The 24,729-nt window shown below is 38.1% G+C and overlaps 1 protein-coding gene and 1 long non-coding RNA gene across 2 annotated transcripts in view; one reads left to right on the top strand and one right to left on the bottom strand.

Annotated features, from left to right (window-relative positions):
* Window positions 1–21,606, top strand: part of LOC141730813 (uncharacterized) — an 80,293-nt gene extending 58,687 nt beyond the window's left edge. Inside the window, exon 3 of the long non-coding RNA XR_012582502.1 lies at window positions 19,977–21,606. This is a non-coding gene — a long non-coding RNA (uncharacterized LOC141730813). The remainder of the gene's footprint in view (window positions 1–19,976) is intronic.
* ITFG1 (integrin alpha FG-GAP repeat containing 1) overlaps window positions 3,571–24,729 on the bottom strand; it is a 73,492-nt gene continuing 52,333 nt past the window's right edge. Inside the window, exons 11-18 of the mRNA XM_074551175.1 lie at window positions 24,051–24,201; window positions 23,721–23,829; window positions 21,118–21,161; window positions 19,194–19,272; window positions 10,553–10,677; window positions 9,214–9,296; window positions 7,497–7,614; window positions 3,571–4,117 (exon numbers count right to left, since the gene is read on the bottom strand). Coding sequence (XP_074407276.1) covers window positions 4,058–4,117; window positions 7,497–7,614; window positions 9,214–9,296; window positions 10,553–10,677; window positions 19,194–19,272; window positions 21,118–21,161; window positions 23,721–23,829; window positions 24,051–24,201 — 769 coding nt within the window. The 3' untranslated portion in view covers window positions 3,571–4,057. The remainder of the gene's footprint in view (window positions 4,118–7,496; window positions 7,615–9,213; window positions 9,297–10,552; window positions 10,678–19,193; window positions 19,273–21,117; window positions 21,162–23,720; window positions 23,830–24,050; window positions 24,202–24,729) is intronic.

The following is a 24,729-nucleotide window of genomic DNA, read 5'->3' on the forward strand; positions in this document are numbered from 1 at the left end:
TAAAAGAGGTTGCAAAAATATAGATGTCAACAGTGGATAATTATGAAAGGAGATGAGGAATTATGTTTTAACTGTTCTGGTACTTGGTTTTGTCAGTACAATTTAGGTGCCTTTGATAAATCCTAATTTTGTGATATAATTTCTATAATTAGAAAATTATAGAAGATGCAAGTACCTCAGTATTGCATTACAATGCAAATGTAATTGCATTACAATATGTAATACATAATCATACATAAATATGCACAGTTGGCTTTGTTATTTACTACTAAGTAATGAACACTGCAAACTTTTGAATAGTCAGGAAGAAACTCATAGCTTTCAGAAAGCTTACAGTGCACTTCTCTGTTTGGTAGGTAATATCATTAGATCTGACTGTTAGAATATACCTACAGACTTTTTTGGCTTAGGTTGAAAAACTCATTAATTTGAACATTAGGTTATAATTGTTATGGATTGTATCCTAGGTGGGACCACATTTTTCACTGAAGTCAGGAATTAATGATAAAAATAGTGCTGTGTGGCTGATTATTTTCAAGTGACAGGGAAGCCAATATTACCGCTGCTTCAACAACTAGATCCTATTCCTATGGATAGTAGGGTTACTAGAGCAGCACAGCAGTGCCAGATTTAACTCCTCTACTGCTCTTGATTTCTTAACACAATTCTTTGAACAAAATATTTGCTCATCCCTATAGAACTAGTACTACATATTTGCAAAGTATGAGATTATTTTAAGCATAATTGTATTTTCTAAATTTTATAAAATATTTTTTTATTAGTACCTTCAAAACAGAGACAGTTAATGCTTTTTCACTGTTGATTATAATATAGCAGAAGCTTAAGGATTGACTTCTGCTCTATTTTTGTGGCATTAATTTGAAAGAAGTTATATACCAATTACAATCCATTGGTATCTATTCAATATCAAATATTGGCACAGCCTGGGGCAATAGGTCAAGAGCAAACCTGCAGAGAAGGACCATGGGGGGCAGTAAGGGAGGGGGATTCTGTCTCTCTGCCCTGCCCGGGTGAGACCCCACCTGCAGAGCTGCCCCAGCCCAGCAGGGACCTGGAGCTGCTCAGAGAGCCCAGAGGGGGCTCCAGGATGAGCAGAGGGATGGAGCAGCTCCGCTGGGAGCAAAGGCTGGCACAGCTGCCATTGTTCACCTGCACAGGAGAAGCTTTGGGGTGAGCTCAGTGTGGCCTTGCAGGGCCTGAAGGAGCCTCCAGAGAAACATGGAGAGAGACAGTGTACAGGGGATGGAGTGCCAGGACACAGGGGAATGCCTTCACACTGCCAGGGAGGAGGGTTAGCTTGTTAGGAATAAATTCTTTACTGTGAGGGCAGTGAGGGCTGGGCACAGGCTGCCCAGAGAAGCTGTGGCTGCCCCTGGATCCCTGAAAATGTTCAAGGCCAGATGAAAAATGGGGCTTGGAGCAACCTGGGATAGTGGAAGGTGTCCCTGCCCATACCAGGGGGGTTGGAACTGGATAATCTTTAAAGTTCTTTCCAACCAAACCATTCTGTGATTCTACAGAAGCCCTGAATTGACCAAACTCGGTGTGTTTGTAGTGATTACTTCTCCATTAACTGTAGGGTTTTTAATGTCTCTGTTAAGCACGATGGCCTCAGCACAGGAGGAATATCATACTATATAGAATATGCCTATTAATCTGCAGCAGAAAACTTGGTTCTTTTGTTGGGGGATTATAGTGCATTAATGATAAATCTGGTAGGAAGATTCAGTCTTAAAGCTTCTCATGGAAAATGAGAACAAAGAAAGATGGTATTTCAACAGCCATCTGTCAGTTGGCCTGTCAACAGTGTTTTTATATAGGTGAAATTTCACACTGAGGAAGCTTCCAATAGCATTTCTCACCAGGGCTGTGTTACAGTGGCTGCAGTTTGAAAATTTATGTAGCTCGAACTATTTCTCACTTCTCAGTGACTGTGACAATCACCTGGAACTACAACTTTCTAATTGATGCTGCTTTCTTAAACTTCCTGGTAGAAGGGCAACAGCCTTACCCAAATAGAGAATAGAGAACCAAAGTACAACATGAAACCTCTGATGACAGGTTTAACAATATTTAATGTCTTAATTCAAAACAGTATGCATAGACTGTGAGCCATGCTACAAGAACTTTTAGAACCTGGGGTAAACTTTATTATATTGTATATAGTGATGCAATGATGCACTACTGAGCATGCAAAACACCTCAGAGCAAAAGATACCAAGTTCATTGTTTTGTACAACAGCTTAAATGTCAGCATGAGGTTATTTTATTCCTAATTGCTTTTTCAAAAACAAAAGGAAGCTAATCTATGTGTACCGTATTGTGATAAGGTAAAAACAACTTTGTTACCATAGTGCATTATGCATTTAGCATTATTCTCCAACCATCTGAAAAAGACAGGAAAATATATTGAACTGTGGATCCTCCTAATCATGAAATTAGTTCTTTCTTTTGCTGGTAGGAGCCGATTCTATCAATGTGGTTTAAAAAGACCAAAAGCATTAAGTATTCATCTAAAAAAAATAGCTTAGAAAAAAATGAAGGTGTGCATGAAGGAAATATTCTATCCTGAATGATAAGAGCAATGTGACATGAGAGTCTCTTGTGCTGGCATTGATCAGTGCATGTTGGAAACACCCAGTGACCCTTCAGAGCTCAGGAACAGCACACAAGGCTGCTGTGCCGGTGCTGCCTATGAACGGGCGAGTGTTCACACCGCCATGGTGAGCCCGGGGCTGCCTGGCACTCAGCTGGGCACCCCCAGCCCAGCTCCGGAGCTGCTCCCTCCTGCCCGGGGGCTGCCCTGCCCGGCACAGCCCCGGCACGGACCCCTGCTCACGGCACTGCCTTGACAACACTTGCGGTTTGTTGAGAAAGATGTTCTAGGTTATCAAACAGTATTAGGAATGCAAATTAACTGAGGTAACTGCAGAATTAATAGTGTAAACTCATGTAAAATAAAAGCATTCTCAGAGATTCTTCCAGGATCCCAAGTACACTGAGCAACCATTACTTTATCAAGACTAAAAATATCTAAAGTTGAGCAATAAGTCTTCTGTCATTATTACAGCCTCAGGAAATTTGGGCATAGCAGTGTACATGGAAAATGTGCATTGATTATTCTGAGTGTCCTATTACATTCTTAATTTAATCTTTGCATATCTCATCACTTAGCAATACATTTTAGGGTGTCAATCCTCAATCTCTCCTCAAAAATGTTTCTTTTAACTTCTCAAAAAAACAAAACCAAACAAAAAATCCCATACCTTTCTTATGTTAAAAAAAAGTTACTTTCATAACAACATTGTGCCTTTCTAAAACAAATGTAGTTGAAGTTTAATTATAAAAGCAGTTTATGTAATGCTGATACATTTTTATGATTTTAATTTTTTAATGTGTTGTCTTCTCTGTAGAAGTAGCACACATAAATACTGCATCCATCCCAGGATGACTGAACTCACATCACACTGCAGGTTCCTTTTGGCTCTCTAATTCCTAAGCTCTTTAACTACTGAACACATGGATTTAAACAAAAAAAATACAGAATACTTTAGGTTAAGCACCATTTAATACAATCAAAACAATTAACGATTAAGTCATCTGAGAAATTGCACAAGTTTAATTTTCAAAAACCAGGTTGTTTTGCAGAATGAACAAAGGACGAGACCAATTCAAGTGATACAAGGTATTCTGCTCGCTGAAATGCTACACTTCATTTACATACCTTTCTTTCTATCAAATATTACTAAAGAATTGGTACATAAACAATGGTACATGCAATTGATCCCTTTACTAAGAAAAATAAATTTACAGTTCTGTTAAATAAAGGCCAAATGCTATTATATACAGTCTCTTAACTGAAAGGCCTTGTGAGACATTCAGGTCTAATTTTAATACTTTCCAAATAAATACCAGATAATGCAACATTTACAAATAACACACCAACAGTACTTTCATGGTAATAATTTTAAAAATCAGAATTTAGTCTTTCAATTAAGCAAATGAGTAGCAGCTCCTTCATAAATATTAAGGCATGTCACATAGCATCAAAATGGAACCGATGAGCCTCCTGTCGCTTCTCTCTGTCATCTGCTTTCTGAAAAATAATAATAAAAAAACACTTTGTGGAATCTAGAGCAACACTGTTACAGAAATGAGCTGTCAAGTGTCAGAGAATGGTTGATTTTTTTCAAGCCATTTGACAAAAGGCAAAAAGGCTTAGTAAAAGCCCCAACAATTAACTTTTAAATGATGTCAGCTTGAAATAGCAATAATCTACGCAAAATTGGCTTCTGCTGTTACTGCTCTGCTGTTGTAGTATTTACGACCCACTCTTTTCTGTTATTTCTAATAATGCTTTTTAAAAGGAATAATTCAAACCTGAAGACTGTTTCCTGTTATCCATTTTGTCTACATTAGAAATAGAAGATGAAATTACTCTGGACTAACTGTAAATGTAATTTATGTTACATGTACAAAGAATCTCATTGAAAAAAACATTCTGTGAAATGCAACTTCAGAGCAAGACAGCAGTTCAACCAACAACTAACAGCACCAAGTAGGTGAAAAATGTTCTGTGTCTTTTGTTTATATTATGAAAATGTGAAGTAGGATGCATTTCCCTGCTTATTTATGCAGAACACACACTGACCTGCTGAAAGAATGAATTGGGTGGTGCTTGGAAAAAAACAGCACATTTAAATTGCACCTAGAATTCATGTCATGTGTCAAAACAAGTCCTCTCCCACACGTCTGCTCTCATGTGCTAAAGCACTTAGCAGAGGATGGAAGCATTTCTTCAAGATTCTTGAACACAGAGTGCAAACTTGTGCTTGTGTCATGACAGACAGTATGTGTAAATCCCAGCATGAGCGAATTTGGCAAAGCAGACTGAAATGCTTTTTAGCTTGCACAGACCCATGTTCTTTCTTTCTTTTTTGTTTTTCTTAAGGAGTAAAATGAAGAAAAGCCTCTCCAGTAGGTGCTGCGTGGGCATTCAGAACTGTGTCTCAGTTGATAAAAATACACAACAATTGTGGCAGAAATCGGTGCCCGTCTTCTGCCATGAGAGTTCATCTTCTGCTTTGGCTCAAGGCCAAAGACTTCCTCATTACACAATGTTTGTGTGTGATAGCAACTCCACTGGATTAAATATGGATTTTACTGCATTTTGTAGCAGCAGCAGAGCTGTCAGTGAGGTTTAAGATATACCAGTCTGGCTTTTTTGGCAGGGACTTTATCAGTGTCAGTAGTATTCTGGATGTCAAAAAAGGGGTGGGAAGGAGGGAGTGGCACACTCTTTCCTACACTGAAATGCTTGTCACATTCCACAAAATTTCACAGTCTCACTTAGAAAACAATTTCCACTCCATTTCTTGTATGCTTCCTGAAAAAATTACTGCTTCAAATTTGACAGTAACTGATACTCTGCTGGATCCAGCAAACCCCTTCCAGCAGTATTTCCATCACTGTGCAGTGTTTCCATGACCGGCCTCACGACCCCAAAGCAAGTTCTCAAGAATGAGGATAAGGACTATCGAGGGCTGTAGCAAATGTAGCAAGATTGCCTTTCTAGTAGGATGAATAATGGTGTCAATTCTTCCTCATTTTCTCTTTCATTTGGTGTATCAAAACTAAAATCTGGTAACTGAGATTTCAAAGCTTTTTTTTCTTCAATGCATTCAAAATTTCTAAGGCAAGACAGAGCAACACCTACCCTTAAACCCTACAGTTATTTCAGTACTCCAATACCTGGCTGGAGATGAGTGTGTAAGAACTAGTGTAGACAAAGGGCTTTGCTATTTATCTGCAGAGGTCAAAGTCCAGGATTTATTTAAACTGCTGAATAAAGCACTGCAGCTTACAGTAACATATGTTCCCTGGGGGAAAGAAAAGATTTTAAGTGCCAGTTCATTTCCCCTGCCTTTCTTTGCTACATGTACTCCAGAGATCTGCAAGGGACAGGCATTTAGCCAGGACAGGATTTTTAGGAGAGGATTGCTGAGAGACAGTAAACTAAGAACAAACTTAGAAACAAGGAACTTTGTTTGGAGTTTAACTTTACACATGTCAATGATGCACAACACAGCCTTGGTGAACATTCTTATCTGTTCAATATCTCGAGTACTTCTAAACATTGGGAAGGTAAAAATCTATAGAAAGAATATAGGAATTAACACCTGTTTATACAATGGTTTGAAAAGACACACAATTTGTCCAAATATTTGTGCCTATTTTGAGCTGCAGAGTTGGAAATGAGTTTACAATATAACCAATATACCACTTCATTCACACACACCTGGGACTGAAAACGGCTCTAAAAGCACTCTGGGCTCAGTTCTTCCTTACACTACAATGCTTGAATTATTGTATAAAAACTGTTTTGAATGTTGCCATTAGATCTCCATTTCTCCAGATGGAATTATGCACAGGTAATCCTTCCCCAACTCAAAGTCCAAGTACCTTTTCTGCTCTCCTTGTTTGCTAAAGATGTGTTGGAGAGAGAATCAAACGCAGGCAGTGCCCAGCCCTGAGCGACAAGTGAGCAGTGCTTTCCTGGTACAACAGGACATGCTAATGACAGCCATCATAAACTTTGTATTTCTTTGCTTTGTGTGTCTTATTCCCAGCTTTGTTATTAGTTGGAGACTGTATTTAACATTTTAAAGAGTGAAGACTGGCAGACAAATAACATTTAAATATGAAGCATGCGCAAACTTGTCTGAATGTTTAACAAGGTCATTTTATTTCCACCATCACAAAAACAAACAGTTATTCCATGTCAGAATGTGCAGTAATTTTATCTGACAGCTAAGATTATGGTTTGGGTATGTAGTAGCATTTATTGGCAACTCTGCCAGCTGGGTATGCTTGTGAACTGAGCATAGTTAAGAAAAATGGGAATGCATTTCTTTTGTGACAAGAAAGGCCCCTTTCAAAATGCTTCTTCAAATCAATGGATTTCTATACCCTGCATGTGTAATTCAGACTCAGAGAGCAAAGCAGCCAATATGCACAATTGACTCCCTATATGTTCCTGAATGCCAATGTCAGTGCAACCAGCAAAGAGGGTTACACAAAAAAGACTTGCTCCTTGTTTTTAGATTACCAGCAGAACTCAAGGTAAGTAAACTGAGTTTCTGTTCCATTTTCCAAAACAATTCTCCTTAAAACTGCAAAATGGAAAGTTTAGATATGAAACAAAGATGGCTCATTTCAATTGGAAGTAACAGCTTAATGGAAAAAAGGAATGAAGAGCAACATGGACAAGCTCAAGTGTCTTAGAGCTTAAATAAAAATAATGCCAATTTTTAAACTTGTGGTAAACACTGAATTAGTAGTAACACCTTTTGTGACAATTCAGTCTGTGTCAGAAGTTACTATACTGTAGAAAAATGTAAAAAAAAAACCCCTAATGTACAGGTCTGTAAAATATTAGGGAGTGTGAAATAAAATATTCTAGTAAATTAGCTTACCTTTTCTTGCCAATGTAATATGCCAATTATTGCCAGGATGAAAACACAGACACCAATTAAGGCTATAGCTGTTAGCAGTACAATGTTACTTGGGGTCAAATACAGCTTGGCACTCCAGCTATACAAAAGAAGAAAATCCAAGGAAACATTAATACTCTTCATTAAGAAGCAGAAAACAGATTTTGCTTACAAAGATGAAAAGAACCTGTTAGGATAAGACAGGTGACAACCTGGTCTACAGAAATGAGCAGCTCTATTTAGAGACTGAAGCTTAATGATGTTTACTTGGAAATACATGGCTTAATAGAATTATTTTTGAGCAATACCATGTCTAAGTACAGTTTCTGTTTAACTTTTCATGAATGCTATGGATATCCTCAGGGAATTAGCTTTTTCTCATTAGGAGATTTATCTCCTGCCCTTGCCTAGGACGAAGCAAAATGCATAAGGAAACCTTTCACAGGAATGCCTAGGGCCTGGGGACAGAGAACAGCAGGGGAAAATAACCCTGCAAGATTTTTCCACCACATGGGAAGCTCCTCTCGGACAGGCTCATGGGCCCAGTTCTCTTTTTCTGAAGTTTACCCAGGGACAACTGCAGTTCTAAACATAAGCAGTTGATTATGGCTGAAGATCAACATAATTAAACCCTTTAGGGCTCCTGGAAGACATCTCAAATCATGTGAGGTCCTGAGTCCCTTTTTGTACTACAGCTTTCCTATCATGGGAAAGCTGTCAGCAGCAGGCTCTGTGCTGAGGCCTCTCCGGAAATCACATACTATGTTAAAAAATATATAAATTAAGAAGCCTTTATTATGAAATTGGATTTCTTCTGGGGATTCCATCCTCTGCTATTCTACAATGTCCATAAACAGACTTTATAAGAAAGCAAAAATAGTTTAAGGATACTATAACAGAAATGGTTTTGCATAACACATACCTTTAAATACAGCAAGACTGTAACTAAATTTTCATCTGGCAGATGTTATTTCTGTGGTTGTTAATTAGCAACTCAAGCAGCACATCAATTCTCCACTGTTATTTGTTCTCTAGTAAAATTAACTGCTGAACTGATGTCAGAATCATTTCTGCATGATAAATGCAACTGACCTCACTGGTAGATCAAGCGGCAAAATGCAGCTGGAATATCTGACTAATGTTTTCTCTAACAGCAAAAAGAGAAACATGCTCTCTTTCTGGGAGAAACATTTTAATTGCAAAGTGAATTCTATGTTCAAGCTCTCGTGCAACCAACCCGTTCACCTTTACTTAGAGGCAAACATTAATTCCTGTAGCAACAGCTACTGTATTCAGAAGGGCTGAAGCAAAGCTCTTCTATGGAAGCAGACAGAAATTGCATGTTTGGTGAAACAAAAATGCTTAATTCAACCATTACCATGTTTATAATTTGTCACCGAGGATGCTGTTAAATCTAGCAAGTATGTTATTATTTACAGGAGTGGAGCTAGTAATACATTTTGATTGTTTGCCTGAGCCGGTAATAGGGTTTTTTTTAGTAGATTGTTTATGGGCACCATCTGAGAGGCTCTGTAAATACCTGAGCAGCATTTTCAGCTCCAGCTCAGCACTGACCCCCTGCCCTTCTTCTTCAGTAACTTCCTATACAAGTAACTATTGCTAAACCTACACATAATGCCTAATTTACACTGTGTATTAATGTAATTTTGGGAAGTGCAAATCCAAATGATGACATTACCTTCGAGGAACATTATGAGGATAGGGAATGACTATAAGCTGGGAGTTTGGTATGATAGCTGTCCATTCTTGTTTTCTTATGGACTAAAAGAAAAACAAAGGCTGTGTCAATTCCTAGCAAACCAACATATATACAAGCAAAGAAATGCTCTGTTGAAACATACAAAAGGAGAAATAAAACATTGTGGGTTTTTGAAAAAACTTTAAATATAAGTGATTAATCCCTTTATCTTTGTTGCCTGTTCCTCTAAAAGCTCCAAAATGCTTTAAAACCCACCCCTCAAAAGTAAAAAGCAAAATAACTATTGCTGACATGAAACACAGCATCTTCTTTAAAAGTACAAAGCAACAACATAATAGGGCAAGAAGAAAAGAGCTGATTCTACAAAGGAGGCAGGAAAACAATTATCCAAACCAGAATTTTGGCCCATTTGAGTATGTCACTTTTCAAAGTAGTACCATCAGATCTTTAAAGACTGAAAATGGACCCCACTTTTATGTTTCATGTGAAGATTAGAGAATCACAGCAATCTCCCCCCACCCTGACAGTGCCCATGGTTTTAGCACTGAGGCAGAAAGAATTCCATGAGCCCCAGCCCAGCCAGAGCAACTCTGGGAAAGCCCTGCAGCTACGGCAGTCCATAATAATTGGACTCTCAGACCCAATACCCATTTGTTCTACAATACAAACAAGCACTGAATACCATTTATAGACAGTTTCAGTCATCTTTTGGTTTTATTTTGGCTTCAGAGCTTCAGAGTTTCTACACTCCTCAAAAAACTGGGCAAACTGGTTCTTTGGGGCAAACCATTCTATATGCAAACCTCTTTGATATTCTTCCTTCAGCAAATGAAAAAGCAGTGTTATTACAGCGACTTTAGACGGTCACTGTGGTGAGAGAAGGACGAGAATCTTGTTTCTTGATCAGAAGGCTGATTTATTCATATAAGATATATAATACATTGTAACTATACTAAAAGGAAGAAAAAGAGAGGTTACAGAGAGCAGCTATGCTAAGAATAGAATAGAAAGAATGAATAACAAAGTTCTTTGCCCAGGGAATCTGTCCCTGAGCTGCTCCTGTGATTGGCCTTTAATGGTACACAAGGAAGATGAGCCAATCACAGGGACACTTGCTACATTTCACAGCAGCTGATAACAATTGTTTACATTCTTCTTCTGGGGCCCTTTGCTTCCCAGAAGAAGGAGAAATCCCAAAGAAAGGATTTCTATGAAGAAATGTCTGCGACACAGTGTCCCAGCAGTATTTCCATCTAAAGTCTCTTAGGAAAGGCAACACCATAAACAAGCAGCTTGACAGCCTGAAATGCCAACCAACCTTTTCTCCCAGGGGCCGGGGGATGCCCACGTACAGGTGGTCCAGGAAGTTGGCGCTGCGGCCCAGGCCCAGCACGTTGTAGGGCAGCTGCAGAGCGTAATGTGCTGACTGGCTCAGCTGGCCAGCTGCAAGCAAAGCACAAAGCAAGCCCAAGTGGGCATTTTAGGGAAAAAAAACCCCAATTAATTAATCAATCAATCAATCAAGCAACCCCCCAAACGACCAACTTGCTACACAAGTACACATTCCCCCATCTGTAATGCAAATGTTTAAAGATTTTCACCAACTGCGTGATTATTTAATTCTTAAAGCTCAGTCCCACATTTCCAAACTACCTGTGGTAACTCACTTGGAGAAGAGCTTCAATACTTTACATATTCTTGTGAGTACTATTTCTATGTTAACTCAAATCTCCATTATTTGTTACAAGCTGAGAAGAAATCAACTATCTGCATGTATTTTTATATGATTAGTGCCAAGTTTCTTGCCCACTGATTTACAAGATTAGACTCAACATGTGAAGGTTCACTTTAATTCTTGTCAGTGTTAAACTGTAATTACTACTGTCATAAAATTAGCTAAGTAAATTCTCATGAACAAATTTTCAAAGAATAAATTAATTTAATGAAAACAGGATTGCAGTGGTTGCAAGTTAATTATAGAAGAAACTGTAGATGGAAAATAAGATTCTTGGTTTCCTGAAAAGGCAGTGGGGAAACAGACAAGTGTTGCAGTTATCAACAAGTTCACTGTTGATCCATTTCCAAAGTATCTAAGTATTCAATTTAAATAAAAAAAATCTTCTAATAGTTTAATTTCTGGCAAACAGATTCAGCTCCTGTGTGGGTTCTTTGTTCTCTCAGCTCCTGTACGCTCCTCTGGGGACAAACTGGCAGTGCAGGCTGGGGATTCTGACCCCTGCTCATTACACTGATTACTTCATGGCTCTGCTTTTGTGAACCTCCCTTCCCCTACCAGCTTTTGAGGAACCCACTTGCCTTATGCTGTCAGGCATGTTTTGAGATAGGCCTGTTTAATCAGGAGGTAAATATTCTGTATTATTGTGCATTTAGAATTATAACAACTATATTTTAAAAAGCAAGGTAAATGTCAACTGAGATCTGAAAAATCAGCTTGATGCAGTTATCTTGTTATAAAGCAAAAATGCTATTAGCAAAAAGAAACAATAATGGTCTTCCTAATGATAATATACATTGTAGATTTATTTTTTCCTCACGTAGAACCACGTAATGAGCAAGCAGACAAGGAAATATTGAAGTTGGATTTGTACTTTCAGGTCTCTATTGTGAGGACAAGGTGCGCTGTGCACATTGTTGGGTAGATTTCTCAATTACAGAAGATGTGGCACAAAGCACTGACAGAGCAGCTTTTCTCTATAGGAACAGGGATTTTTCCAGGAAGTTGAGATAACACAGGATAGGACAGCAAAGGGTTGGAGTCCCGAGTCTGTCCCTGCCTTACCAGTGACCTCCCTAACATGATCTTGGCTAAACTGCTCAATCTCCAGGTGTCAGCATCCAAATCTAAAATGGGAGTAATTCTCAAAGTACATAATATCTGACACCTCCAGCTACCAATATACAAGTAGTCAGGAGCAAAGGTAGGTGTGTTTAATTTGACTTGGTTATAGAAACAAACCAAGTATGTTACTTGATCATACTGCAATATAAGAAAGATTTTCTTTTAGCATTTTTTCACTAATGCTGCATGCTGAAGGACTTTCCCCAAAAGAACAAGGTACTGCTGTACATTGAAAAGCTTTTAGAATTACTTTTGAGTGAAATATTTAGGATCATGAGAAGACTGCAACTAAGATCTTGCTTTTTTTCTTTCATCTTACAAATGAAATGAATGTCAACTAAATTAAAGAGAATAGAAGAAAATGTCATATACTGTGTGCAGTCAGCCTTAAAGAGGTTAGAGAGTCACATACTGCATCCAGAATTCTTAAAGCATTGAATAATTTCATGGCTACTAATGCTGGTTCTTATGCCTAAGATAAGGACAACAAAATCTTACGCTTCAGGATGTAAACAGATCATTTGCAAAGGTCAGAGAAGAATGTTTTCTTCTACACAGCAGGCAGAAATGTGCATATACTTATTTTCTATTTGCCTTTAAAATTGGGAGGTGTTAGCTAAGCAGGATGATATGATGTAGAAGGTTCCAGTTTACTAAAGCTGACTAAGCACAGGAGAACTTTGAGACTGTTCCTTGCTTTCCTCAGCCTATTTCTATCATAAATTCTGTTTGATGCTTACTGGAAAGTTCCACATAGAATTGCAACCAAGTAATTAAGAATGACAAGCGCTCACCTGAGAAACATAAAAGCCCTGAACCAAGATGAAAAATAAAAAGAGAAATTACAGAGAGTACTGTCAAGAGTTTATTGACATTATCTGAGGCTCCCAGTCACTGGTAATTAATTTACTTATGAAAATATTTAAAATGTAATTAAATGGCAACCACAGCAATTTCCCCTCTTGTAAAACTACTGGAAACAACTTTCTACTTGCTTCAAGAAAATCTGAAAATAGTTTTACATCTTCAAGGAGGGAAGTGGGATTTATTTCTTACATTCAAATTGTTCTTTAGGTTTTTGGAGGTCAGCGTAGGTAAGATGGAGGAAGTGGCTGCTGCTTCACTGTTTTACTTCATCAGTAGAACTGTTACTATAAACAAGATTTAAAAAACCTTCTCCTGATCATGCTACACATAATTTCTTTTTAATACTACTCTTAAGATTATTCAATACTATGTCTTTTGCCTTAAGCTTCTTGTTTCAAAAATGCTATTTCAAAGCACACAGAGATCATGGGCTATGGTATTGGTATTAGTGGTGGTATATATATCTTGTCTTAAATCATAAATCATTAAGTTTATTGCTTCAAAAACCCTTGAGCAGAGTAAAATCCCCAACATTTTAGGACATGGTTTTCTGTGGTTTCAGTCTATCGGAGATCAAATTTGTAAGAAAAAGCTAATGATGTTAGGCAGCCAAACCTCAGAAGATTTTGCAGAGTTTGATATTCAGAAACCATTCTGGACCTTTTGGAATCAATCTCCTTACCTCTGAAGTCTGGCATATAAAATTGGAAGCAATTCATATCATTAACCTTTCTAAAGTCTTGTCTGACAACCAGAGCCATGTGTTTTCTGTGACAGATCCAGTACTTGTTCTTTTATACCTGAATTAAGTCATTTTCCTTCTGTTTCCATTATCCTGATGTAAACTTGCTGAAAGCTCAAGGGTAGCCTGTTCTCCCCTGAGCTGAACTGAAATGTCCTCAACAGCTTATTTCAGGCTGGAGAACTGAACTTTGTGAGGGCAAAGTGGTTGCAGTTACGTGTAGGAGCAATGCCTTCTCTTGTTTAAGCAGCACTGACAACACCTGGTACTGCACTTAGGAACAGCCTCTCTGAACCTACAGAAATAGATGCACAGTACTGATACTGTTCAGTCAGCTTAAATACACTCATTTTGTGAAATAACAGCAGAACATGCAAGATCACTACACAAAACTGAAAGATGGAAAATCTGATTTCAAACTTGTGGTTTCCTGAAGCATTCCTTATAATTATTTTTATTATGCTTTTCTTAACAAAATATTATTTGCATTTAATTAGCCAATTAGAAGCCATTCTGTGTAATTCAAAATTCAGTAATACTATTTAGGATTCCAAAAGTGTATCTTTTAGCCTCAGACTTGCATGTAAATTCTTCTGTACCATCACTGAGGTCAGCACGTGAATGACTTTTTATATCGATTAGACAAACACATGTATCCTAGGAAAAGTAAAAATTAGTCCAAAGCTGCCATGCAGAGGCTGCATGGAGTGCTGCCCAGCTGGGAGCAGCACCCAGGCCCAGCTGGAGCAGGACAGAGGCAGTTTGGGGGCAGGCCAAGGTCTGGGTGACACCGTGACCGAGTGTCCCCTCCCTGCACAGCTGGAGCACTGCACTGATGCTTCCTCTGCTGCCATCACCAGCACTGGCATAAAGTGCACTCAATATTCTCCCTTTTTTCAAAGCTGGCAGCTCCTTCTTTTATTTGAAAATATGCCAACCACTTACTGCTGCTAAGAGAAAGGGAAAATATAACTGATAGTAATGAAAAACCCATGGAATGTGCCTAAGAATTTACAAAGAAGCTTGCAGGAAAAAAACTAATCTAACAAAAACCCAACAACTTCAAACTTGGAAGCCTCATAGAAAGTTGGAGAAATTGAATTGCTTGGCTTCAGTTGAAAGCTTTACTTCAGTTCCTTTCATATTGCCTTTGGGGTCACTGGTTGGAAAAAAGAAATGTAGTGGTCAAAGAGTTCTTTTTCTGCTTAGAATATGCAATGGTAACTTCATTTTTCTAAGGGCTGGGAGTGCCTCCCTGTTTTCCCCAGCTGGATGCCTCTTTTCCTTAGTTCCCCTAATAGGAAATTCCAGATTAATGCACAACACAGCTTCACCTCTCAACCTTTTCTGCAATACCTGGTTCTGGAGTAACAAAAATAATAAACATGGGAAAGGGAATTCAAAGAGCACTCCTGGGACTTGGACACCGATGATTGCAGAGCTGCCAACACCTGGGACACCTCTGCAAGCCCAAACTCCAAACCTGATGCATTTTTATGAGAATATGTATTTTTGTGAAAAATATCTTTACACCATAAAATTATAAAAGTAAAACTGGTAACTTAAAAACCCCCTCAAACAATAAAACTATCATATTGCTGATAGGGGAAGCTGTGTCATTTGTAATGCCCAAATGTCCAAGGTTTGGTAATACTGCAAGCAACATTACAAATTCAAGTAAGCCTTCTAAACAGAAGAGAGTTACAGAGAAAACATACAGAAGAGACTACAGAAAAACATACTAGAAGGCTACTCCAACCTATAGCAAACAGAAAATCCCTCTCATTGAATGCAGCTATTCAATTATTAAATTATTCCAGCTTGTTCCATGAATACACTCTTCTTTCTGTGTAGTGGAATTCAACACAATGAACCTTGCAGTGTCAAATGGCCATTGAAAATAAGCTTATTTTGCTTTTTTTGTGGTACATATTGCAATGTTTATGTTTAAATTCACGACTATAATAGCTGCTAGACATTTGTGTTCACCTCACAATTCAATTTAGTTAAACAGCAGGAGAACTCAATGCAACAACAGGGAAGAGTAAGCAGATTTCAAAAAACCAGAAGGGCACGACTTCACAGCATGTGAAAGGTCATTCTGCCATGGAAGGTTTAAAACAAAACAAAACAAAAGCAGCAAAATGAAAGAGCTCTGGGATGAGAGCAGCAGAGGCCATCAGTGCACACAGCTTCACTCATACAGATGCTTAAACAAATTATGATTATCAGCCATTCAGTGAAACTACTCTTATCATCTTCCCATGGACATGGAGCTTTGAGGAAACCTGAGATATTTACTGCCACCTGTTCCTGGCCCACAGAACTAATGTTTGGTAGACACAAGCTGCAAGTATGAGCCTATTCATTTCAAAGTCTATAGCATATTTTTACTTCAGGAGAGAAAATTCAGATGTGCACAGCACAGGCTGAAACACAGAAGATATTCTCCCAATAAAAGCCTGGAAATGTGTATGTAGAGCTGAAAATCCTGACATTCACACTTAACTGTGGGGTCTCCTTAAAAATAATAACTCCAAAAGAAAAGGGAGAAGGTAGGTTGCAGGACATGGATCAGAAAGCATGATTTAAATTTGAGTTGCTGTACTTCTCCTGGATTTACATTGGACCTGGTCTGATCTCAAGCATGAAATTCCTTAAATATATGAAGAAGTTGTTGCAGTTGATTTTCTTCTCAGGAAGAGAAGTTCTGTGGAGATATTTACTGCAGATGTAAGGCCCAAAACTTCTCAATTTTAATGCTCATGTTGGCAATTGCTACTCCTTGTAGCTAATTTAACAGTATTTCTTGTAAGACTACAAGTGGATTGAGCAATGTGAAAGTAAAAGCACAGAATACATGCTAATTATTATTCTGCTATCTTTTAACAACATACTGGAATGTTAATAGGAGACAGAACAATTCTAACAATGTTTTGAAGAAAACCCTCATAATTATGCAAATTTCCTGTAGTTAAGGCTTGGCTGATCAAAGAACCTTAAAATGAATTAGATAAGGACAGCCATGTGGGCTTTTTTATTTTACTCTTTGCATGACTATTGCCTATATGAAAGATGCCATAACTCACAACTGAAGCCCTGCAGGATTTAGGGGATCACAAGCAGAGTGGGGACCATGGCTTTGAGTACTTTATGATGTACTTAACCCAGGGCTGGAGGGATTGGTTGCAGTGGCCAAGCCAACACCTGTTCCCCCACTGAGTGCAGCCATAAAGGCAATAAATAACAGCAGGGACATGAAAAGGAATGCTGAGTTTGCTTTTCACCAGAAAAATAACTATGTTTTTACTCATGTTGTTTCTTGGGAAAGGGATAAATAATTTTAAAATTTTGATTAGCTCATTACTCCTTTCAGGTAATTAAAAGCTTCAAGTATGGATTGTTCTGTAATATTACATAAGGCAGGCAGATAGGCTGATGAAAATTAAATTAGTTTTAAAACAGCATATGGATGCTATATGAATAAAAGCTTAATGTGAAAAAGATGTTTTGTAGGTTTATATACGGCCCAAAAATGATGATGATATCATTTGATACATCAAATGATCTATCCTGATATACCCTGACAGTCAAATAAAAGAGGATTGTGATGTAATGGGTTGTTTTTCCAGACAATAGCCTGTATAGGCCAGTAATTCTAGTCTGAACATTTACTGAATCTTACACACAACATTTGCAAGAGAAGAAAATCTAGCTACAAATGCAATGTAACACCCTTAGAAAACATGACTTTCAAAAGTTCTTGCAGGAATTATACACACTCAAAAAAATCTATTAACTTATTAGTGTTGAGAAAGTGATCAAAGACAGCATTAGAAAATTCCCTGTAGCAATGCTGCTGGGGTCATAAATACACTTGGAATTCATTACTGTTATTTCATAATGTCAGAACAGAAAAGGAAATTCATCATGCCTGGACTCTGTTAGGTTTTTATTGTTGTAAACATGGTAGCTGTGAAGGGAATATAGCAGTATTAAATCACATTTGATAACTGTTTCTTAGAGTAAATAGTAAAAACATTGCATTCCTAGAAGAACTCCCCCCCCAAACACAAACAAAAAACCAGCAAAGCCACAACCAACCAAACTCAGCAAGCAAACCCTAAAGAAAATGTTTAAGGATAATGCATTTGCTTTTGTTCTTGGAAGAGAGAAACAGAAAAAAATGAGAAAAATGATACATGGAATAGGTCCAAATTTTAAGCTAGTTTTATTCCATTTGTAAGATGTAAATTGTTCCATGACGCAAAGTTTGAAAAATGTCTTTATTTAAGCATGTACAAACACAGAAATGCTGGAGTATCAAGATATGTTTTTGCAGCTATCTGGTTCGTATTTCAGGACAGCTTCTTTGTCTTTAATTTTTCCCAGGTGGAATTAACAGTCCTGAGCACACTACTCATGGTGAGAGCATTGCCAGTGACTCAGATTGACTCAGGACCTTAACATATCAGCATTTTCCCTTCTAAATTATTGCTTTTATTTAAGTTAGTGTTATGCAGAATATAATCTGGAACTACTGGAACCATTTTTTAAAAATCTGAGTTTAATTTGAACTGGGACTGGAGTGACAGCTACAGATGACTGCACCGACTGATCATGTTCAGCTTATGAGTTTGGGATCTTTGCCTAAGCAAGAAATGAGTCCATTATAGCCCTAAGATTACCAATTATAAATGAGACTAATAAACTACTTGATACAGTCACTTGTGTTTTCTAGGAGCCATCAGTACACACCCAGGAAGGCAGCACAAACCTCGGGATATTCTGACTGAGGTTAGGATATGGAGCACAGCCAATGGATGATTCTCTCTCTGGCAGCTTTGCTTTCGGACTCCTGCTCCTGTGCAGCTGCCCCATCTCAGCCATTGGAGCTTCAGCTCCAAGCTGCACCAAGCACCCCTTCCCCTTGGCTTTGACCCTGTTCCCTGAGCACTGATTCCCTGCAGTCCTGCATTACCTGGAGGGACACAGGAATTCCCTCTCCAGCTTCCTCAGGCTACTCAGAATTTGATTTTGTTACCTGTCAGTGGTAGTGAACAACTCCAGACAAACACATCCTGTGTGTCCTGAACATGATCCTGATCCTTTCTCATCTGGCTGCTACGATGGTATTGAGCTATTTCAAGGCCTCTGCTGCTTCTTAATCCATAATTGCTTAGGAAGCAATTAGAAGCTTATGCTATTTCACAAACTGGTGATATTTTACCCAACAATTTTTTGCTACAGCCAACTGTTCAAACCCAACTGGCACAGGACAAATGAAAAAATAATGCAATTGCAATGTTTGTAATAAAAATGCAATCTGTAAAGAAGGAAGAGAACACTGGGAGGTTTGGCATTGTAAACTGAAGGCAACATTGAAACCATTCCCATTCCCTCTGCCACCTTTCCAAGTCCTTGGCTTGCTGAGCAGCACAAACACAGCCAGACCATGCCCAGGGTATTCCCACAGTGAGTTTCTCTTACCTGACCCATTTTTCAGGTACCCATTTGCATCTACAGTGGTGTACATGATGTAAGGACCAGGCTGATTAACTCCAAAGGGCTACAAGGGATCAAAGAAAAAGGCAGGCAATATTTTAGGAACAGAACAAGCTATAGTAATTAAACAGTAAACTGAAGAAAAACGTTTTTACATTAAGAAATTCATTTTTTTTATATCAAGAATTTATTTTTTATATTTTGACTTCAAAATCTTGCAACTGTTTTGGTCATAGCATTATGTGGAAATCAATTTTCAAAATCACAGTAATCAGTTGGCTAAGTAATGTTCAGTTTCTCATGAAGAAAGCTGTACTATTCAGTCATGTTTCCTTGGAAGCTATAAGTAAAGCAAAAACCCCTAAAAATTCAAAGAAATTGAATTGCTTGTTCTGAAAAAGCAGAACATTTGATAGCAAGAGAATGCACTATCTTATTGGTATTTCTGAATTGAAAAATACTACACAAATTTCCTTTTTTATTATTATTATTTAACAGTATTTTATGTAATTAATGAAAGTGATTGAACAGTTACTTGTCAAGTAGTGGTATCTGTTTTAAGCAAATTTTCTTGAGAAGGAAAATGTATTTATGCATCAAAGTAAAGTCATGAGGAAACATAAAACAAACAAACACCCAAGAAGTTGTGCATTACTGAGTGATGAACCATAAGAAATGCACTCAAGTATGAAAGGGTGGGAAGGGAGAGGATAAGGGACAACTGCAAGAACAGATTTTAAAGGAATGTTTCTTTCTTTTTTTTCCTAGTGCTGAATTTGAGCTGATATTAGGACATCAAATCCAACAGAGAGCTTTCAAGTAAGTTACAGAAGGAACACTAAAAGAGATGATGACATGTTTCACACCATGCCTCAAAAGCAGTAAGTTTAAACCATGAGAGTAAGTGATAATGATGACAGATGAGATCAAAGCCTGACAATAATAACTGATTAGAATGAAAAGTAAGGAGACCACAGAGGTGATGCTAATGCAGATCTATGAAAGATGAGTGAATAAGGTGAAATTTAATTTTTTTTAGGTGCCACATAGCTGTACTCTGGCAAAATGTACCTTATGTTACCTTGTCAGAGAACTCCTACTACAATGGGAGCAATGGTGTTTCAGTGATCTCAATAATGAAATTTCCACCAACATCTGCTGTGATTTGCTTTTTAAACCCTTGATTTTTGTAATTAAGTTAATGATACTATCAAACCTCATTATTTTACAACAGAAATTAAACCCCATGTCTCAAAATAGGCTTGAAGCAAAGGTTAGCCCCATTTGAAGCAGTTTTTCTATTTTCAAGTCAAAATTAAATGTGAAACTTTTGCAGAGCTAAAGTGCTACTGCTACCTCTGATTACTCTAAGCTCCTCTTTCAGGCCAACTTTCACTGTGAACACTGCTAAACAATTTGCTAATTGGCAGTTTGCTGGGTGAGTTGCAGATCTCTGGAGATGAATAAAATAATCTAAACAGAAAACACCACATGTGTATGGCTGTCTGCAGAATTATCAGAGCCCAATGCACTTTTCCTTGGCTGTGCCACTGCTGGAGCTGGGCCCAGAAGTGGCTGCATCTACCCCACAGTCAGTTTTGCCTGGACTTTCTAAGTGCCCACCAAGACTTGGCACAATTCACAGTTTGGGCACCCAAGTTCCCCTGTCTCTGGTGCCTCCCAGCCCCCAGCTGGGTAACAAAGCTCCTGCACAACCACCACCAACTGATTCCAGCTCTGAGCAGCAGCTGCCCAGTTATGGTCTCACAGAAGCAAAAGCTGGCCAGTCATGACTTGGATTACACATTATTCCAGTCAATAGCTCTTTTAATATGCTGAGAGTTTTTGGTATAATTAGACTTCAGCTGATTTGAGGCTAAACACTAAACAAGGCCATGCTTACACTTACTGTTATTTTCCGCGGGCAGTCATTCGAACAGAGGCCACTGAGAACTGCAAGGACAAAAAGTGAGCATGTTGTGTTTATGTTCACAAACCATCTTAGAAGCACCATCTTTGGAATCTGGTAAAGTCTAGTGAAAGTGTCAGGTAGTCATTAAAACACAAAGAAAATAAATATCTTCTTTGTGATTTATGGTAATGTAATCAGTTGGAAACATACTTGGCAGAAATTCATCACTGTTTTACTCCACCTCACTGGTAAACCAGCTTCAAAAGGGCAAATTTCCCAGTTAGAAAAACTCCAAATTAAAACATTTTTAAAACAGTGAACTATACATTTTATTAATTATTCTTCATTTCTAATCATTTAAAATACTGGCAGAGATTCAGCTTTACTGATTTAACTGATAAAAGATAAAGGCTTTTCCTTCTATATAAAGCATCATTTTAGAACTTGGTTTAAAACAATTCAAAAAAGCTGTAACAAGCACAAATCCCATTACCAATTTAGTCTATTAATTCAAAAGTAGTATAAGCAGGTGTATATAATGCTAATTAATATCCAAAGCCTGTGACATTTGTTCCAATTAATTGTTTAAAACTTACTAGTTTGAAAAATCAGTTACATTCAGAAATCTCTGTTAAAAACCTAAATGAGGGACAGTGAAAGCCATCTGTTCTGTAAGCCAGGACATCCTGTCACACTGAGTATTAGAAGAAAACAACAAAACCCACACACATACAATAATCTAATGTCCATTTTGGTGCAAAATTTGGACTTGTAATGACAACAGTTTGGTTGAGCAGCAGGCCAGTAATGGCCACGGGCAGGGTGGAGGATGCACACCAGGTACTGAGGCCAGGGAAAAACATTACTGCTCCATGAATGATGGTATCACAAAGCAAGCATGGCAGACAGAAAATGAAGATTTGGACCAGATTTGAGGGCAGGTCATCCTAACCATCAGGAGTTTCTTAAAGCATTTGCTGTCTTCTTTAAGAGTCCATTGAGCTAAGGGTACAAAATGTTTAGGACCAGGGCAATGCTGAAAGGTGCATGTAAGATGCTGACAGTCTGATTAGAAATCACTCCCTATGTGACTCAGAAATGGCACTGCTCTAGTCAAGGGAGTTTTCTAATAATGTGTGTGTGAATATTAACAATTGTCAAGACTCTTAAATTACCATTGCTTGTGATTTCAAAATGTTGAAATTTCTACATACAGTAAGATGTAATATTTTATGCAGTCCAAACCCCCAATATCTGAACAGTTAAGGCAAATGTGTGTGGCAAAGCAGAATTTGAAGACTATATGCACCTACAGATAGACTTTTAACATTACAGCTTTAATTTTATCTATTAAACATAGGAGAGTCTGCAAGTGGATCCAACTCTTCCCATTTTGATGCAAAAGGGTACACTGAAATTTGCTGTTCAGTTTCACCCCTGGAACAAATTACCTGGCCAAGTATATTTGACATCAGTTATAATGAGCAAAGCTGTTCTCATTGTCCATATGCCAAATAAGTGAGCACAACGCATTTATTGATACACTAAATCACACAAAGCACATTTTGTTAGAAATACTTTCCCCAGTATCACAGCAAAAATATTTTTAGACTCTCATTAATTCCCATTTCCTGGGGTTTCTATGCAAAAATACTCACACCCTAAAAGGGTGCTAAAAAAAGGCTTGCCCCAGTTTTTAAGACAGATTTACACAGAGTGAATCAAAAAAGCATGTTGCAAATTACTCCCTTCCCCATTAAAATATCACACAATTGTAGTTCTGGTAAGGCTTTGTGAAGTGCAAGATTTTCCCAGAGGATTTTCTGCATGCTTTTGTGAATTACACTACAGATACATGGTATTATTTCAAAGAAGGCTTCCACCAACATGATAAATGATTAAACACTATCACGATGAGAACAGAGCTCAGGCTGTGGACAAAGTAATAATAGCATCAGCCCCCAGCAGTAGCTGCAGTTCTGTTCTCTTCTGGTGTGCAGAATGTGTGCTTTAGAGGACTGGGTGCATTTAAATCACATGAAGGCAAATACGATTTTTGAAGGTGAACCTCCAGTTCTTGCTCCTGAGCTTTGTCTTCATAGGCTCCCATACAGCCTCATTTTTCACTCAATCTCAAAAAATCAAGCAAGACAGATGAGAAATGACTCAATGCCTTTGCAGTTGAAGAACACAGAAGGGCATGCAGTTAAAAATCCTAATTATGAATATTGTAATGTAACTGAAGCCTTTTAAACCAGCTCTCATTAATTCACACACCCTGGCCGTGTTCATGGCCACTCTGCTCTCAGGGTAAGGTGTGGTTTGTGCCACGTTTGGGATTTGGGCTGGAACACAGAAGTGACTCCCACAGGGATGCAAAGTGACCCTCAGAACAGAGGGTCCTACACCATGTAGGAGTCCCTGAAATGAAAGCAGCCCCTTTGGAAGGTCATTCTGCATCACTCCCACATGACACACACACATGAACTCCAGCAAAGCAGGCTTGCTATGGCACAGAATATTACCATAAAGTTTTCACAGGTAAAGGCTCAAATATTCACAATATCCCATTTTGACTTTATTATGCATTGATAACTTACCAATAACTTTAACAAAATAGGCATCTGCTTCAAAGTTATTTTTCAATGTATGGATAGCAAAGTCCTTGTTGGAGTAGCCTTTGCTTAGCACAATGATATCCAAGATTCCCTAGAGGAGAAAAATCCCAAGTTTACATTAGAATGCTTATTTACTCTTGGGAAGAAATGCTGTGCAGCAAAGTTTACACCTTTGCTATTTATTTTAATATCTTTCAAACATTGTGAATATCATGCAAATCAAGCTGGGATGGAGAGGGAAGGTCTGTGCAGGGCCCAGGGGTGGGCACAGCCACACCCAGAGCCTGTCTGCTGGGTAGGGGGTTCACTTACATCCTCATAGATGTCAAAGAAGGTGGCAACCACAGCATCCTTGATCTGATTGAGATCTGAGAGCTCCCAGAACACCCTGAACATGCGCCGCACGCTCTTGCAGCTCACGTTGTTGCATGGGACATTTTCTAGTAAAAATGCTTGTTGGTTGCTGTAAAACATACATATATAAAACATAAACCAACTTGAGACAAGTCTAAATTACAGAAATTTAAAAATATTGTCATTAAATAGTTTAAGTGCTCTGGAGTTAGATGTGATAAAAGCTCAGCTAGCAGCTGCTGGGTACTTGAAAAATCCATGAGTACTTAAGTGAACTTCACAGACAGAACTACAATCACTGTCATGCCTGACTTAGAACAATGAAAACAAGAAATAAATGGATCCAAACCAACAGGAGTAAGTTAACCATTCAGTCAAAGGACTGATCATATCCTTACTTTATTCTGAAAAAACTACAAATGAACTTATCTGCCATTTTTCTTAATCCCTGCCACAGTCTGTCAGCTTAAACATTATTTAAAACATGTCCATGCTTTTTCATTATTGCATGACAGCTTCTTCATATCCCAACTCCATTAATACTTTTTCCTACACAGTGCATGTTTTAAGCAAATCTGAGATTAAACCAAACCTCTATTTGTATATTTTCCACTGTTTCAAGCAAAATACAAAACAC

This window comes from Zonotrichia albicollis, chromosome 13, assembly GCF_047830755.1.
Source record: "Zonotrichia albicollis isolate bZonAlb1 chromosome 13, bZonAlb1.hap1, whole genome shotgun sequence".
Classification (NCBI taxonomy): Eukaryota; Metazoa; Chordata; class Aves; order Passeriformes; family Passerellidae; genus Zonotrichia; species Zonotrichia albicollis.